Source organism: Arvicola amphibius, chromosome 12 (genome assembly GCF_903992535.2).
Source record: "Arvicola amphibius chromosome 12, mArvAmp1.2, whole genome shotgun sequence".
NCBI lineage: Eukaryota > Metazoa > Chordata > Mammalia > Rodentia > Cricetidae > Arvicola > Arvicola amphibius.
In genome coordinates, this window is record NC_052058.2 from 64858155 (window position 1) to 64876294 (window position 18140).

The window sequence follows — 18140 nt, forward strand, 5'->3', positions numbered from 1 at the left end:
TCACCTGGGCAGCGCACTAGAGCTAATCCAGTTGTCAGGGACACGGTGAGCTGGCCCTGGGTGCATGAGAATAGCAGAGTTGACCCCATCCCTGTTTGTCTACCATGTGGTGGCATAGATGAGAGAAAGATGGCCTCCCCTTCTGACCCCTTGCTACCCATGGTGGGTGAGAGGGCTAGCCCTGGGATCATGAGAGGTGGAAAACTATCCTTGTCCCTTACTGCAGCACAGTACAGCTAACCCTGTTGTTAGGACTTAAAGATACTGGTGAGCCAGCCCTGAGGGCCCACTCCAACATCCACCTCATCTATGATCTATTGGAGTATGAGAAGGGGATGAACCTACAGTTCCAAAACTACAGGATCCCCAAGACACAGGATAACAGGATATCCAAGAGGAACCCTAGTGAGGGCCCATTACTGATAGTGTAGCAGACCCCCGAGGCCTGGAACCAGAGCAACTCATTGCAGTGAACACTTGCAAGTAAAGAGGAAAGGACTAAAGGGTTAATGGTGTTAACCAACAGGCCACACTACAGCTTTCACAGTGAGATCTTTCTCCTTTCTTTGTTTGGTTTGCTTGGTGTTTGGTTTTTCCTTTTAAATTTTGAGGGAAAGTTGCAGGGGCAGAAGGTAGATGAGGGGGACAGGGAGTTGAGTGGGATCAGGATGCATGATGTGGAATCCAAAAAGAATAAAAGTAGAAAAAACTAAACAAAACAAAAAACAACAAAATAAAAACAAAGTAAGTATTTTCTAGTGTTAGAAAGAGACCTCCAAATATGTCCTTTAGGTGTGTTGTTTTGGTCACTTTTCAGTTTGTCAAAGTTTTATCAAGCTTTGAACTCATCTGAGTTTAAGCATGGTATTTTCTAATGCGTTGTTAGCATGTATTTCTAGTTCTGATTGTGAAACGTTTCTGGCAGGAACAGGGTGCTGTGATAAGCCCGTTTCCCGTCCCCAGGTCTAACAGTTTGGCATTTTGCCTGATTCACCCACTACTTTCTTTTGCTGAACTGTTGAATAATGTACATCTTGACAAACTAATGAACATATGTTCCTCTAAAAACCGAGATTGCCTCACCTACCTACCACCTCCAAAACTTTATATCGTTAATGGGATTGACCATGTTTTTTGAGATTTAACTTAAAATACCTCCCCAAAGATTTCTCTCTTCTCTCTTAAACCTTCAAAACTAGGATTCTGGGTTTCCGCCGAGCTCCCTTGGTGGTTGGCAGATATGTTAATCTGAGGACGGAGATCAAGCCTGTGGCCACGGAGCAGCTGCTGAGCACCTTCCTAACTGTAGGTAAGAGACGATGGAGGATGTTTAGATAGGGGCATGGCCAGCAAGTTAGACAATGGGCACCACTGAACAACCTAGGTGCATCTCTTTCATACCTGAAGAACTCACAGAGTGTGGAAGCCTGCTTTCTTGTTAGTGTGGGAATTAGGTCTAATGGTGAGAATGGGAAATGAGAATTTTTCCCTAATATATACTTCTTAAAGAAAGAAGTGAGTCGTTTACCAATAGTGAAAGTGGTAACTATTTAGCTTGATCTTCTAGCTAAGTCTCAAATGCAAGATTTGTCCTAAATTGATACTGTCTGCATATCATTGTCCTGGGTTTGGTTTGGTTTGGTTGATTTGGTTTGTTTTTTTCTGAGACAGGGTTTCTCTGTATAATAGTCCTGGCTGTCCTAGAACTCACTTTGTAGACCAGGCTGGCCTTGAACTCACGGAGATCCACCTGCCTCTGCCTCCCAAGTACTGAGATTAAAGGCTTATGCTGCCACTGCCCAGTGGTTAATTTTTGTACATGTGTTCTCCTGAGAAGTGGGGAAGCCAGAGGCTAGGGAGTGGCTCACCTAGTAAAGTGCTTGCTATGCAAACTTGAGGACCTGAGTTTGGATCCCCATACCCATGTAAAAATCCAGATATGGAAGGGGCACCTGTAATTCCAGTGCTGTGAAAATGGAGACAGGCAGATCCTTGGAGCTAATTATTCACCCATTGTAATCAAATTGGTATTATGCTTCAAGTGCAGTCTTTTTAAGAGACCCAGTCTTAAAAAGTAAGGTGGAGAGCAATTGGGGAAGGCATTCTGTAGTGATATTCATTTGTATGTTAATAAATAAAGCTTGCCTGAAGATTAGAGAGTAAAACAGCCCTGCTGGTCAGTCTTTTACATACCAGGCAGTGGTGACACCACCTTTAATCCAGTAGCCACACTGTTTGCCATAGAAACTGGGCAGCAGTGATTCACGCCTTTAATACAGCCCTAGATGAGGACTATAAAACGGGAGGAGAAAGCTCTCAGCACATAGTCTCATTCTGAGATTCCTGGAAGCAGGATCACCATTTTGGTCTGAGGTAGAGGTAAGAGCCAGTGGCTGGCCGTTTTTGCTTTTCTTATCTTCAGGTTGAACCGCAATATCTGTCTCTGGGTTTTTACTCGTCATGTTACAGCTTTCGATATTCTTGTTTCCATGTGTGTGCCCCCTCTGAATAAACATGTCACACATTAAATAAATAATAAATAAATAAATAATATAAAATAAAAAAATAAATAGTCCTACTGTAGAATTGCATTTGAGCCACTGCTCTTCCTCCAAGGATTAGTTTAAAATCACGGACCTAGGTATGACCTCCCCTGGCCCTGGTTCCCATTATCCTACTGTGATACAGGGGATCTACCTCAGTCTTGTTCTCATTGGGAGCATGGTAAACAGGAAGAATTTAGAGGTTCTGTGTTCTCTTGTCTTGGCCTCTTAGTAGTGACTTTTTTGGTGATTCAATGCTCTGCTACATGGCATAAATATTGAAACAGACGTTGAAAAATGAAAATGAACTTCCCCTGGCTTTTTTACCTAGAATGAATAGGATTATATTTGAAATGAGGTGAAGCAATGCCTATCTAAGAAAAAATCTATAATACAATACAATATGGAAAACTGATTCTTTAGACAGGTGGCAGGAAATTCTAATGTTATGGTTCCTATTGTCATAATTCATTGAAATCTAAATTTCAGATCGAGGTAGTGAAAATAAAGTTGTAATTTCATTTCTATCCAGTTTGCTCCATTAGCCCCTGAGATAAATTGATCTAGACTAGGACAGAAGATGGAGAAGGGGATTAGGAGTACAGGAGGAGTGTGAACTCAGGTGGAAGGTGTGTATGGGGTCAGCACTGAGGAGAGAAAGTAGTCAGAACAGGGTCCACTGAAGGCCTAGGGCATCATGCTCAGGTCGAGACTTCCTTGGGCATTGGGAAGCTGTTTAGAGATTCATAACAGTGAAGTAATCATATTTGAATTTAGAAAGCTAATTTCGGCAGTAGATTATAGAGGTGAATAGTGATGGGGGAGAAGGAGAAGACCGAGAGCCCTGGCGGACTATAAGGAAGTCGTTCAAGAGACAGAACTAGGATAAGGATTGGGGTAGGAGTGGTGAACTGGAATGTGAACAGCGAGATGAACGTCTCAGTCAGAGGAGCAATAAGCAGGGAGGAAAACTTAGGAATGACTCCACATTTCTAGGATTGGATAATCGAGTGAATACAGAAGCAGTTAACTCAGGGTGTGTGGGTAGAGACTACTGTGCAGAAAGAAGTAATGCTAATAGATAAAAGGTTGAGATGGAAACCTAGATCTGATAGTTCACCCGAGCAGAGTGAGGAGAACTTCAGTGGTCAGAAAAGCAGTTTTCAGAGTCGAGCATGTCCAGGAAGTGGTCAGAGGCCAGAGGCTGGGCTCACTGAGGGTGGTGAGGACACGGAAGTCAGGAAGGCAGTTAGTCATTATTATTCATAGTAATAGATGCTGTTTTGGTTGTCTAAGCATTAACATAGGCATGTTTTCCTTTTCACCATCTGACAGTGGAGGAATGAGCATGCTTGGAGACTGTAATCACATGCTCAGCATCGTGCAGCCCTAATGAAATAGCTTTCTATTTCAGGGGCTGGGACTGTAGCTCATGAGAACACTGACTAGGCCGTATGTGCAGCTTGAATTTTAGTGATTATAGTCACATTACTCTCATAGACAATTAATTTACCTTACATGTGGCAATATATGAGAGTTGTGCCCCACCCCTTGCACTATCATTAATAATGCAGCCTGAGCCAGGCAATGGTGGTGTACACTTTAATCCAGCACTAAGGAGGCAGAGGCAGGTGGTTCTATTGAGTTTTTGAGGTCAGCCTGGTCTACAGAGTAAGCTCCAGGACAACCAGGACTACACAGAGAAACCCTGTCACAAACAAAAACAATAGCAACAATAATAATTGCATCCTGAAACTTTTTGGCTTTTGTTTGTTTCGTATATAGGCATCTGTTCATTTGTTTAAGAGCCATTTGTATTTTCTGTCAACTGTCTTTTGTACACACATGTGTTTGTGGAGGCTTAGAGGGCAGACAGGCATATCTTCCTTGTGTTGTTTCTGAGACAGGGTGTAGATGGAAATTTCTGTCCCACCTGGTTCCAACAGCCATTCAGTCCCAATTAGCACACAGAAGCTTATATTAATTATAAACTGTTTGACCTATTGCTCAGGCTTATTACTAACTAGCTCTACAACTAAATTAACCCATAATTCTTATCTATGTTTAGCCATGGAGCTTGGGACCTTTGCTCCGTAAGGCATTCTCATCTTACTTCCTCTGTGTCTGGCTTGCAACTGCATCTCTGCCTTTCCTCTAGTCTGGTCACCTGCCTATACTTTCTGCCTGTCTGCTGGCCAGACAGTGTTTTATTAAATCAGTACAAGTATATCTTTATAGTGTATAAAAGCATTATCCCACAGCTACAGTCTTTCCCTGACACGGAGCTCCCCAACTGGGCTGGCTTCCTAGCAAAGCCTAGAGATCTACTTGTCTCTACTTGCTTTTATTTCCCAGGTCCAGCACAGTATGTCCTACATAGAACCTAATCAACTATAGCACACCCCCAAAGCTGTTATGTCACCCTACCTTAATCTCTCTCTCTCTCTCTCTCTCTCTCTCTCTCTCTCTCTCTCTCTCTCTGTCTCTGTCTCTGTCTCTGTCTCTTCTTGAGACTGAGTTTCTCTTCGTATCCTTGACTGTCCTGAAACTCACTCTGTAGGACCAGGCTGGCCTGGAACTCAGAGAAACACCTGCCTCTGGCTCTTGTGCTGGGACTAAAGGCATGCACTACCACTACCCAACAACTTTAAGATTATAAATTTAACTTGATTACATTGAAAATATTAACATTTTAGAGTAGAAATAGACAAGACTATTTTAAATGTCATAAGGAGTAAAGAACTGTGAAAATGATCCTAAAATAAGAGCAAAGAGAAAGATCCTCATGTCCTTGGAATGGTGTCATTCTTTGAGCCCTTACAGCTGGTGATGTCAGTATAGTCCAGACACATCAGTATCTTCCCTGACTCAGCCCTGGAGGCAGCTACTTGTTTAGTGAGTGCCCCCCTCCTTTACTATAGTATCAAAATGGTCTTTAGAAAGTGATAGGTGAAGCTGGGTCTTGTAGTATAAGCTTTAATTCCAGGTGTTTGTGAGGTTGAGGCAGGAAGCCTTGTAAGTTCAAGGCCTGCCTCAAAACGAGGGCTGGTAAATACATCAGTGCTAGAGTACTTGCCTGGTATATATGAGGCTCTATCGCCACAAGAAGAAAGGGAGAACAGGGAACCAATGTTTAAATAAGTCCTGGATCTCATTGTTTCTAGGTTCTGTTGAAGGGCATAGTAGGAAATACAGGTTTATATACACAGGCACAAATGCACATCCACACATCTGTGCCGTTATCTCTGGGTGTATATTAAAACTAGTATCTGATTCTAATTCATGGCAGGGTTTACTCTGACCATCGTACTTTCCTTCCTTCTCCATCTGTGAGGCACCTAGTTCCCATATCCTCAGTGTATTTGCCTACCTGCTCCTGCTCCCCTGTATGTGACCAGACTCTCTCCTCTGGGTACTCTGGCCAAAACCTCAGCTTTGATAAAGAACAAGAAGACATTGTTTGCATTAATTCTTTTGAGTTGAGAGCAAATCTGTGATGGAGGCTCACTTCTGGGAGAGAGGCTGGGTAGAAAGAGACACAGGAAGATTGCTTTCTAGTATTATAGCGTTTCGTTTATTGGGAGATTGTTTTATACTGTCTGCTCTTTTTACCTATATAGGAAAACATGCATGAAATGGACTAACATCAGGATTTTAATTTTCATGTTGCCTGTTTACTTAGATGTTTGATCTTGTTTGGGGGAGAATTTGGGTTCTTAAGTTCTTCCTTAAGTATATCTGACTCATTCTGCCCTGCAGGGAACAATACATGTTTCTATGGGAAGTGCTATTACTGTCGGGAGACAGAGCCAGCGTGTGCTGATGGAGACATGATGGAGGGATCCATCACACTTTGGCTTCCAGATGTATGGCCTCTACAGAAACATCGACACCCGTGGGGCAGGACTTACCGAGAAGGCAAATTGGCCAGGTAAATGCTCCTGTGTGCCTTGACTTAATTCTTTGCTGTACCACTCCAGTTGCCCTTCCTGAATAGGAGCCAGCCATCTGTCCAGGAGTAAAAAGAAACTGTGGATTGTGAGGCAGACCTGCTAGGTTGGTCCCATCTCTGTTTTCAGCAGGGCCAATGTGTCTGCCATCTTTCTATCACTAAAAAGAGGAAAGATAAATTTTGGCTCATATTTCGAGAAGTTCAGTCCATAATCACTTGGCCACAGTCCTTTGGGCGTCTGGTGGTATAGTATCTCATTGGCAGAAGCATGTGGTGGCAGAGGCTGCTTATCTCATTGCTTCCAGAAAGCAAAGACAAGAGAAAAGGCCAGGAGCAATCCCTCTGGGCCGGGACTCCCTGGAATATCCCCATTATTTATTTCCCAGTGACTTAGCTTCCATCACACCTAAAGCTCCTGAAGGTTCCACGAGCTGAACCAGGGCTTGTAGTGCATGATCTTTAGGGGACATTTAAAATATAAACCATGGGGCCCTGGAGAGGTAGCTCAAGAGACAAGAGCACTTGCCGATCTTGCAGAGGAGCTGAATTTGATTTCCAGCTCTCACATTTCGGGCTCATGAATACCTGTAACTTCAGCTTCAGGGATCAAAGGGCCTTTTCTGGCCTCTACCAGCAACTGTATGCAAGTAGTATACTTAAACACACACACACAAATAAAATAAATATTTTGGTTTTGTTTTTAAATATAAGCCATACATTGGCTCTACTCTCAGCACTTCATACATCATGCTCTTGGACTGTACAGAACGCCAATCCTGTCTGTACATCCTCTCAGAACCCCTTGAGAATCTCATTGGACATGGCTCCATAAGTCTTAAATTCTGTATGCCTGCAACACTAGCGTCACTTGGATGATGACAAGGTCTGGCATTTTTTTGAGCTTATCCAGTGGATAAGTGCATCACAGTGGCCTCTTCGGTATCTTGATGGTTGAACACAGGTTTAGCCTGGGATAGACATAGTCTTGCAGGTTCTTGAGATGCCTCCAGCTACTTTCTTTCTTTCTTCCTTTTTTTTAATGGTGCTAGTTTTTTCAACAAGTGTACCCTTCTTGCCTTGCACTTTATATGTACTTCTTTCCTGGTTCAACTACAAGCTTTTAATCTTTCTTGCCCTGCATTTTGATTCCACTTCTCACAGTAAATAGGTCTAAAGCAGCCAGTAATTCTCATTCTGCTGCCTTGAAATTGCTTCTACCATATAAGCCTTTGTACAGAGTTTCAGGGTAAGTACAAAACAGACAGATTTTCTTCAGAATGTAACATAAGCTTCTAGTCTACTTGCCAGTGAAGTCCCTGTTCCATCTCAAACCTGTCAGTACAGCTTTGACTAACTGTATTCCTACCAGAACCTCCCAGAAATTTGTGTTTCCAGCATTCTCTGCTTTCCTTAGCTTGCTTCTCTAAACTTTTCTAATTTTGCAAACCAATTCCAAAGACTTTTGAATCTCGCTGTCAGAGATAGTCACAACAATGACCCTATCTTGGTGCCAATTTTCTTCATTAACTTTCCATCACTAGCAAAATGCCTTATGTTTTAAAAGAAGAAAGGTTCTTTTGGCTCATAGTTTCTAAAGTTTTAGCCCAGCTTGGTTTGCTCTCTTGTGTTGAGACTTATGGTCATACAGTATCAAGGCAGCACATACGCTATGGAGAAAAGCTGTTCTCCTCATGGTGGCTAGGAAGCAGACAATGAGAAGGAAGGCCAGGGTAGCCAGATCCTCCTTCTAGGCTTGCTCTCAACTGCTCAGCTTCCTACCACAAGGCCCCACCTCCTAATAACATCACAGCTGGCAACCAAACTGTTAGCACGTGCTTTTGTAGGATTCTTAGGAGCTAAACTCTATAGTTAGGTGTAGCTGCACTCAGTAACCCTTGTGATGCCGCTTGCCTCCAGGTGGGAATACGATGAAAGCTACTGCGATGCTGTGAAGAAAACGTCCCCCTATGACTCAGGCCCACGCCTCTTGGACATCATTGACACCGCTGTCTTTGATTACTTGATTGGCAATGCCGACCGCCATCACTATGAAAGCTTTCAAGATGATGAAGGCGCTAGCATGCTTATTCTTCTTGATAATGCCAAAAGGTATAGCAGGACTGTGTTGTTGGTGTCTGTGTGAAAGAGTACATTCTCTAGGGTACTGTGCTGGTCACCTTTCAAATACACATACTCATAAATCAACTTGTAGGAATGAAATGCATATTTCAGTTCATGGTTTCAGAGGTTTGTTGGCTTCATTGCTTTTGGGCCTATGATGAGGCAGAATCATCACGTCTGGGAGCACATTTAGAGCAAAGCTGCTGGCCTTGTGGCATTTGGGAAAGAGAACAAGAAAAAGCCCAGGGTCCCAAAATCCCCATCAAGAATGCACGCCAGTGGCCTGATTTCCTTCTGCTGAACCCCACCTACTGAAGACTTCTTTACCTCTCAACAGTGCTACAGCTGGCAACTAGTGCCTTAGATGAGCCTGAGGACTGGGGTGGGAGGACTTGGGATCAAAACTATCCTGGACTTAGCCTTTTTATAGCCTTGCATTGGGGATTAAGTTGCAACAAGAGTTTGTGAGCCGCAAAAAATATTCAAAGGATAGCAGCTGCTTTGCTTGCACTATTGTTAGGGCTAGAGGCTTCTCTAATCATTAAGGAAAGCTTCCAGGAAAAGAATGAAAGGGACTAGGCAGTGGTGGTACACACCTTTAATACCAGTACTTGGGAGGCAGGGACAGGAAAATCTCTGTGAATTTGAGACCAGCCTGATCTACAGAGCAAGTTCCAGAACAGCCAAGGCTACACAAAGAAATACTGTCTTGAAAAACCAAAAAAAAAAAAAAAAAAAAAAAAAAAAAAAGTGAGAGGGTGACCATTTTCCCAGAATCACCTTTTCATTCCTAATGAAATACCATTTTTGTATCTGCTTTGAGTGAGTTCTGTCTCAACCTCTGAAAGCCCCTGGGCAGTTTTTCTGGTTTGAAGCTGCCAGCAGCTTTGCTTACAGGAATACGGTTTTAGTGATTCTGGAAGTAAATGTTCCCCTGCCTTTTGGGGGACTCTGGCAGGGATCCCAAGCCTGGAGTTCTCTCCGCATCTCTTACAGATGTATGGACTTAGGATTTCTGCCTTCTCCCTCTGTACTGGGAATTCACAGTGTGGCACCACAGCTGTGGTCCAGCATCTTGTAGCATCTTGGTCCTTGTACATGAGTTTGTTTGCTGTTTGATACTTTAGTTCAGGCTATTAACAATCCTGTGTCTAATTAGTGATGCCTGGTTTATTTTTAATTTAAATTATTTGAGCTGTTGGAGCATGAAATTATCTAGGATCACAGTTGGGTTTTTACAGAATATGTTCTTACTTTGATGCTGAAGGGAACAAACACTTGCACCTAATTCACTGTCTTAATTTAATTTTCAGCTTTGGAAACCCCTCGCTGGATGAGAGAAGCATTCTTGCCCCTCTCTATCAGTGTTGCATGTAAGTTATGCACAGCAGGTATATTTGCCTGCATTGCTTCCTTCGGGTTCAGGTACCAGTACATCAGTTTCCTTGACCTTAAAACATCCTGGTTGCTTTTTCTACATCTACAGCCCAGACCTGTCATCCCGACAGAGCTGAGGGAAGCGCAGAGGCGGCTCACCCAAAGTTCAGAATTCGTTTTGAGTTTGTAGTATCTAAGTCATGTGTGTGTTTGGCTTATTATCCCTACCACCTACTAAAAATAATCTAGTTTGGCTTTAACCCCAGCACCTAGAACGCAGAAATGGGTGGATATCTGTGAATTTGAGGCTACCTGGTCTACATAGTGAGTTCCAGGCCAGCCAGGCTACAGACAGGCAATCTCAAAAAAAATTTTTAATAGTTTTTTAAAAATCTGTTAGAATCTGTATTCTCAGTTGCTACATCTGGTTTACCATTTGGTTTCAAGTCCTCCCACCTGGAGTTTGTATATCTTAGTTTGAAATTATCTAATCCAAAAATAACTTCCTCTATGTATTTAATATGTGATTTAAATATATTAGAGAATAAAGAAATTGAGAAGTAGATCAAGAAAATGAAGTAAAGTCTGCCCTAGGAGCTCATGCTTCCGGTCCCTGCTCCTGGACTGATTTGAAGTTGCACAGCAGGTATTTGCCTCATTTGTCTGGGAAAGCAGGTCTGGGAAAACCCTAGTACTAGTCAGCCCGGAAACAGCCCCTGAAGCTTTGCCTTCATTCTCTTTTTCCCTTGTCTGTCTGTCTGGTTTCAAATTGTGTCTGTGTGTCTGTGTCTCTGCCTGTGGGACTCTGTGTTCTTGAATGCAGTGCCCGCAGAAGCCAGAAGGCGGCATTGGGTCCCCTGGAGCTGGAGTTACAGGCAACTGTGAACAGCTCAGAGTGGGTTTTGGAAACTGAACGCAGGTCCTCTCCAAGAGCAATAAATGTTCTTAAGTGCTGAGCCATCTCCATTCCCAAGAAAGTAGATCCCCCCACCCCCAGTGGTAGTGATGGTGGAGTTTTGAGACAGGGTTTTTAGGTGTAACCCTGGCTGTCCTAGAACTCACTCTATAGACTAGTCTAGCCTCGAACTCACTGAGAACCACCTGCCTCTGCCTCTGCTTCTGCCTCTGCCTCTGCCTCTGCCTCTCTGCCTCTCTGCCTCTCTGCCTCTGCCTCTGCCTCTGCTTCTGCCTCCTGAGTGCTGGGATTAAAGGTATCCGCCATCATCTCTTGGCAAAAGAAGAGATATTCTTAGAGTAAATATTTTTCTATTATTAATGGTAGAATTTTTAAAATCCAGAAATATTTGAATAATGAGGTTGCAATCACCCCCGAGCATCTGCGATAACTCCTGTAGCATAGTGGTGTCCGCTCTAACCCTGTGGTTTTGTCACTGATTATGCAGGGTAGTTTCCCTACAGACAGGCAGTGAGTGTTTCTCTCTCACTTTCTCAGCTCTAACGTAGTTATCATGCAGGGTAGTTTCCCTACAGACAGGCAGTGAGTGTTTCTCTCTGACTTTCTCAGCTCTAACGTAGTTATCATGGGCATTTCCCCATGCCACTCAGTTTTCAAACTTTTTAATGGCTGCATAGTATTCCCTGGTGTATCAGCCATAATCTGAAGTACGTCTCACTTGTTAGACATTGAGATTGGTTCAGTTCTCTTCTTACTGTAGTGAATGCTTACAGATCTTTGTACAAATTTCTAATTACTCCCCAAATTTACAGCATGGCAGTGCGGCTTGCTTCTAATACAGAGCTTAAGTCTGAAATAGAAGTGGTATTTTTTTTTTTTAGTTGAAATATTTTACACTATTTCAAATGCCTTTCCTACTACCCAAGCTTTACTGAGTGTGATGGAAGGATGTTCTGTAACTTCTTCAAAACTCTGTCCTCCAGCATTCGGGTCTCAACCTGGAATAGACTCAACTACCTAAAGAACGGAGTGCTAAAGTCTGCCTTAAAATCTGCCATGGCCCACGACCCCATCTCCCCTGTGCTCTCTGATCCACACTTGGACACTGTGGACCAGCGGCTCCTCAACGTCCTTGCCACCGTCAAGCAATGTACTGACCAGTTTGGGATGGACACGGTGCTGGTGGAAGACAGGATGCCGCTCTCCCACTTGTAACCCACAATGTGAAACAAGTGGAACTGGTTTTTACGAAGATAGAGGAACAGCACAATCAATTCCAAATGGCATGTGACGGCCTGGAAGTGGCCAGCAGCGGGTTCTGGTGGTAGAAGACAGGGCGGCCCCAGGAGCGCCTGGTGTTTTCTGCAGTGTGGTCATGGAAGCTTGTCTGCAGAATTACCTGGAGTCCTCGGCAGTTGACCCTTTAGGCAGCAAGCACCAGGTCTGGTCAGTCTTATTCCCACACCAAAGGACAAGCAGGTGTGGCACAGGCTAAGGAATTGGTTCGAGAGTGTGTATGTCTGCAGTGAACTTTGCCGTCCTTTCTCTACACCCATGGATTCTGTAGATTCACTTTGCAGTTCCTGTGTCTTAAATACAAAACAAAAAAAGGCAGAACTAGTAAGACTGGAACATGTACTGCTCCTCCATAGTGGCATCAACAAAAGAGCACAGTCTGCTGGAGGGAGAGAAGGGCAGGACGATATTGGGGCTCTTAGCTATTGAGTGCTGTGGATTTGACATCTCAGGGAAGAGAAGAGGGAGGGGCTCACTCTGTAGAACCAGGAAGATGATTGACTTACTGAAAAGCAGCTTCCCCTGTGTTTAGGTTCTTGGATATGTCCGAAGCAAACAGTCATCCCCAGTCTGTTCAAATAACAAGAATTATCTTTTTTTTTTTCTTTTTGGTTTTTTCGAGACAGGGTTTCCCTGTAGTTTCTAGAGCCTGTCCTGGAACTAGCTCTTGTAGACCAGGCTGGCCTCGAACTCAGAGATCCGCCTGCCTCTGCCTCCCGAGTGCTGGGATTAAAGGCGCCACCACCGCCCAGCAACAAGAATTATCTTTGAAGGAAATACGATTACAACCCAAGCATGGTCCTCTGTGAACACTAATTTACTTCCACGTCCACCTTTTGCCCAAAGAAGCAAAACAAGCTGAAGTAATTCAAGTTAGGTACCTGTGATCCCTGTCATCCTCAATTTTCCCCCCTTTTCTTGCGTCGGCATTATTTATTTTGAAGAATATCATAGGCTCTCACTCTAGCCCATGCTGGAACTTAATTTGTAACCCAGGCTGGCTCTGAACTGGCAGCAATCCTTCTGCCTCAGCCTTCCACGTGCTAGGATTATAAGTATGAACAAGCATGCCCAGCTCGGGTGTGAGGCGTTTAATCAGTGATGCTGCTATTTCTAGGAGGTGGTGGCTTGTCTGTGCCTTCTTATGAGAATGCGCCCTGCTAGTAGCTGGATCGAGCTTGAGACGTGGGTCCTGTATGTAGCAGAGTGAAAGATATTAAGCCTTCTGAGCCTTGAAACTGAGGAGATTACCACAAAGAGCCTCAATATTTTGGTTCATATCAAATCCAAATTCTATTCTTCAAACCTCATTTGGTGTAGTAGAATTCTTCCATCTCCTTGAAGTTGAGGTTTAGTTCTATATTTTAGCAAAGTCATTTCACATGTAAGCAGCTGTGGTAAATTCCAGAGCTAGGGACATGGCCACACTCCGAGAGCTGTGTGTTCCCTCTGCCTCTTGTGTGGTTCTGGACTTCTGTCAAGACCAGCCTTCCAGTGCTCTCCTTGACATTCAGTGCCAGCCAAGGAGCCTGGCTTGAGGCAACTACCTTCCGAGGGTAAGCCCCCAGGTTTCTCACAGTGAAACCTAGTAACCTATAACAACTTTTAAAAGGCGTGGAATTAGGAACATTTGCAGATTTTATGTGCATTTTGAGGTAGATTAAGGAATAGGCTACATTTTTTAAAACTTGGATATTGAACTTAATAAAACAAATATTAGCACAAAACACTGTAATAGTGTTAACAAAAGGAGGTATTGAGTTCAGTTTCCAGGCCACTTGCAAATTCACAGTTGGATTTGAGATTAGTGTGCTTAGCACTTGCAAAAGTGGGAGCCAACAGATGGCTGCAGTCAGCCCTCCCCTCAGTGTTGACTGGGCTGTGGGTCAGCACTCTGTCCACTGGTGCAGTGAGTGACAAGGAGCCTCACTTGTAACATTGAAGGCACAAGATTCTTCTGAGGAAAAGAGCAGGCAGAAAAGCTGCTCTGAAAAAAATGTCTTATTGTTCCTTTAAAATTAGAGAAAAGCCATTCACACTTTTTTTCACACTCATGGCGTCAGGAGGTACTCAGACCCACAGTGGATAAAGTTAGAATTGAGGCAGCAGTGGTGAGGCACAGCATTAGAATACCAACCTGTGTTCTAAGGTGGAGTTGGGTTAAGGTAGGAAAGGTATATTTGGGTGAATCTTGGCACGGCGGATGAGGCTGTGGACCAGCCATAAGCTTCTAGCCCCAAATTTATAGACACAAAGTTCTGTTGGGGGAAAAGGCAGATACGTTTTTCAAAGGTGTGACTCTGGCCTCTTCTGGCGTCATTTCAGCGTTAGGACTGTCATAATCAAGTCACCAGAGGGCTTTTGGTCAGTTCTAGAGTACATTTGCCAACCAGTCATCTGCAAGAGAACAGAAACCAAAACCCATTGCTGTCTCATTTGCTCCCACTTCTTAAACATACATATTTTAGTTGCAAAGGGAAATTTGGATATAGAATTTATATTCCCAAAACTGACCCTTAGTCTCAGGCTGCATTGTGCTTTGGGGAGGACTCTAAGTAAGTCTCTTTCAAAACAATAGGCTCCAATGTGCTAAAGACGAATGGTATTTTTAAGGTATGTTTACCTGTTTGCACTTAGGGTTAAGTGTCAAACTAAATTTTAAGAAGAAAATGGAGGAATTCAGGTACATTTATTACATTCTTTTAGCAGAGTGAGCCCTGACAGCTTCTCTGTTTTCCCAGTGCTGAGGACAGCACTGTCATCCAAAGACTTGATGTTTTCTTTAAGACACTCACACTTTGGCTTCCCTCTCCACGCACCACATTCCTTCAGCCTCCCTTCTCCTCCCTGGAACCCTCTGATCAGCAAATGACCTTCTCTTATGACCATAGGACAGCTATTGTCAGCAAGCCCCCTTGTGCAGCCTGGGATCTGGGCTCAGGACAGGTGGGTAGAGGTGTCGGGGTTAATGTGGCCGTGTGTGCATTCTGCCAAGGAAAATAGATTAACTTTGACACAAGGAAATACTGACATTGAGAAAGGACTTGGCCAGCAAAGGTTAGCATGTTCATCAAGTCTGCTGAGCCAGGTGACCTGACTGTGAAACTTGCTCCCTGGGGAGGCTGGCTTTTCTCCCCCTATTTCTCTAGTCTGGGTGGTGAGTGGGGGCTGGGCACTGCACTGTCACAAGTTTTTAGGACCTAAGGTGATCCTCATAAACTATTGTGGGAAGCTGGGAATAACTTACTGGGAAGCTAATTTATTTGTCTAAAGGGTGGTGTAGGCATCATTGCCCTCTTGTTTGATCTGCCTAGGATTTCCTCTTGGAGCTGTTGTGCAGACAGAGGTTGTACTTGGTAAGACACCAAACAAATTTCTAATGTGTTCTATGGGTTTCAATCTGAAAAAAAAATAAAGATTTTAATATATATTATTGTATTATGTTTTCCTATTAATACTTTTTTCTCACTGGTGATTCCTATTCCATTTTCCTACCTGTTTCTAAGGGAAAATGTTACATCTTTTGCCTCTACTTAAACTTCCTATGGGATTGTTTCATAGGGCTTCCTGGATGTTTAGTTAGCTCCTTTCTCAAAGCTTCTTGTGAGGTGAAATCCTGAGTAGAACTTGGCAGAACCGTGCGCTGCAAGCAGGAAGAAAAAGCTGGTTCCCCTGATCAGAATTCTTAGGACATCCAGAACTTGAAATGGAAATCCACTGTCTAAACCCTCACCCAGAGGTATGCTACATAAGTGTGCAAGCTCTTGCCCTTGTATTTGGACCTTGCACATGGACACTGAAGCCTGGCATGTGTCCTTCCTGACTCACCACGTTGAGATCCTGTTAGTTTTCTATCACTGTGATAAACACCATGGCCAAGGCAACTTAGAGAAGAGAAGGGCTGCTTGGGTTCGCAGTTCAGATGGTGGAGTGGAGGCAGCAGGTCTGGTGCTGGAGCAGAAGCTGTGGGCTCCCACCTTCAACCACAACACAAGGCAGAGCAAACTCGACATGAGTTTCTCTGTAGCCCTGGGTCCTGGAACTCACTCTGTAGACCAGGCCGGCCTCGAACTCAGAGATCCGCCTGTCTCTGCCTCCCAAGCGCTGGGATTAAAGGCATGCGCCACCACCGCCCGGCAGGTCTTTAACTCTTAACCCCTTCCTCCAGTCATACTTCCTCCAACAAGGCCTTAGCTCCCAAATCTCTCAACACCATCAACTAGGTACCAAATATTAAAAGGCCCAAGACTCAGGGATAGTTCTCATTTAAACAATCACTTAGATCTTTTTGCAGACTCTGCCTGAGGACCCCTTTGCTCCCCAACAAACAGGTATTAGAAGTTGTTGCTGAGCAGCTTTCATTTTCTAAAGCAGGCAGGCAGGGGTGGGCAGTATAAACCCTAGTAAACATCTACAAAGTGGACCGTTGTCCTGAGAACTGTGGCGTGCCACCCAGATAGCAATGATTGGCCTTCCCCTTAAACCTCTAGAGCGGGGGTTCCCAGTCTTCTAATGCTGTGACCTTTAATACAGTTCCTCATGTGGTGACCCCATCATAAAATTGTTTCCGTTGCTACTTCATAACTAATTTTGCCACTGTTATGAATTGTAATGTAAATATCTGCTTTATGATGGCCTTAGGTAACCCCCATGAGAGGGTCGTTTGACACCCCCACCCCCACCCCCACCCCGTAACGGGGTTGTGACCCACAGGTTTAGAAACATTGTACTAGTGCCAGATACAAGTGCCTCTGGAGTAATGTAAGTTTTCTCTGGAAATAGGACCAGGGAAGAGTGATGGAGGTGGGGAGGATGAGGATGAGCATAGTACCTCCACTGAAGAAGAAGGTACTGGTCTGAATTTGACCTGTGTGTATAGCTGCTAGCCTGTAAGAGGCAGGAGTGATCTGCGTAGTGTGTTCCAGGCCTGCCAGCACCACAGTAGTGAGACCCTATCTCAACAAAGGCAGAATAAAAGTCCATGACTCCAGAATTGGGGAGCTGTGAACTCAAAAGATGTAGGGTCCAGTTCCTGGGTCATGGGTTTCCTAAGGTCATCCTGTTACCGGAGTGTACCTTCTCTTGAAAGAACAGTCCCAGACCACAGGGATTCCATATGTGCTCTGGGCCACAGAAGTCCAACCTTTAACAGGTGAACTAGGACACATTCATCATGTTTTCAGTTTGTTTACCAAATTTATTTGGAGGTAAGAGGCTTGAGGTGTTCCCAGGGGTTGTTTTCAAGGCTGATGGTTCTGGCTACCTTCAGTGGGGTAGGAAGGTATCTTTAGAAAAGTGAGGGCCCATCCAGATAAATTCAATAAAGTGTTGAATACCCATTTTCTCTAAGAAGTACGCTGTACGTTGACTCAGCAGGTCTGCCCCCCAACCCCCTCCCCCCCCATTCTGCTGTTAGGACACACCTCTTAGGCAAAGCCAGAGCCTTGGGTCTTTTGAGTAAGGCTAAACGTTCATAGCTTCCTGTAGTACCCACAGTAACCTCTAGATGTCCCCATCACCCATGAACTCTTCCTGGCGATTACAGCCGCTAGCCCCAATCCCTGAGAAGGGGAGATGAGGAATTTAGGGAAATACTTAGAGACATACAACCACTGACGGATGTGTGAACTTGTTGTTTCAACGTGGAGCTGACTTCTTGGTGAAATGTCTACCTCAAGTGGTTTTTTTTTGGTTGTTTTTTTAATATTTATTTGTTACGTATACAATATTCTGTCAGTGTGTATGTCTGTAGGCTAGAAGAGGGCACCAGACCTCATTACAGGTGGTTGTGAGCCACCATGTGGTTGCCAGGAATTGAACTCAGGACCTTTGGAAGAGCAGGCAATGCTTTTAACCACTGAGCCATCTCTCCAAGTGTTTTTAAAGGAATGTCTTGAAACCAAGTTAGTCTAAGGAGTTTCCAGCAACTTTATCT

At 44.1% G+C, this 18140-nt stretch overlaps 1 protein-coding gene across 3 annotated transcripts in view; it reads left to right on the top strand.

The window, feature by feature from the left end:
* Positions 1-15635, top strand: part of Fam20b (FAM20B glycosaminoglycan xylosylkinase) — a 38709-nt gene extending 23074 nt beyond the window's left edge. For all 3 annotated transcript variants that reach the window (XM_038349820.2, XM_038349821.2, XM_038349818.2), the window contains exons 4-8: positions 1200-1309; positions 6303-6474; positions 8413-8604; positions 9930-9989; positions 11893-15635. In XM_038349820.2, coding sequence (XP_038205748.1) covers positions 1200-1309; positions 6303-6474; positions 8413-8604; positions 9930-9989; positions 11893-12124 — 766 coding nt within the window. In that variant the 3' untranslated portion in view covers positions 12125-15635. The remainder of the gene's footprint in view (positions 1-1199; positions 1310-6302; positions 6475-8412; positions 8605-9929; positions 9990-11892) is intronic.
* The last annotated feature ends 2505 nt before the right edge of the window (positions 15636-18140 follow it).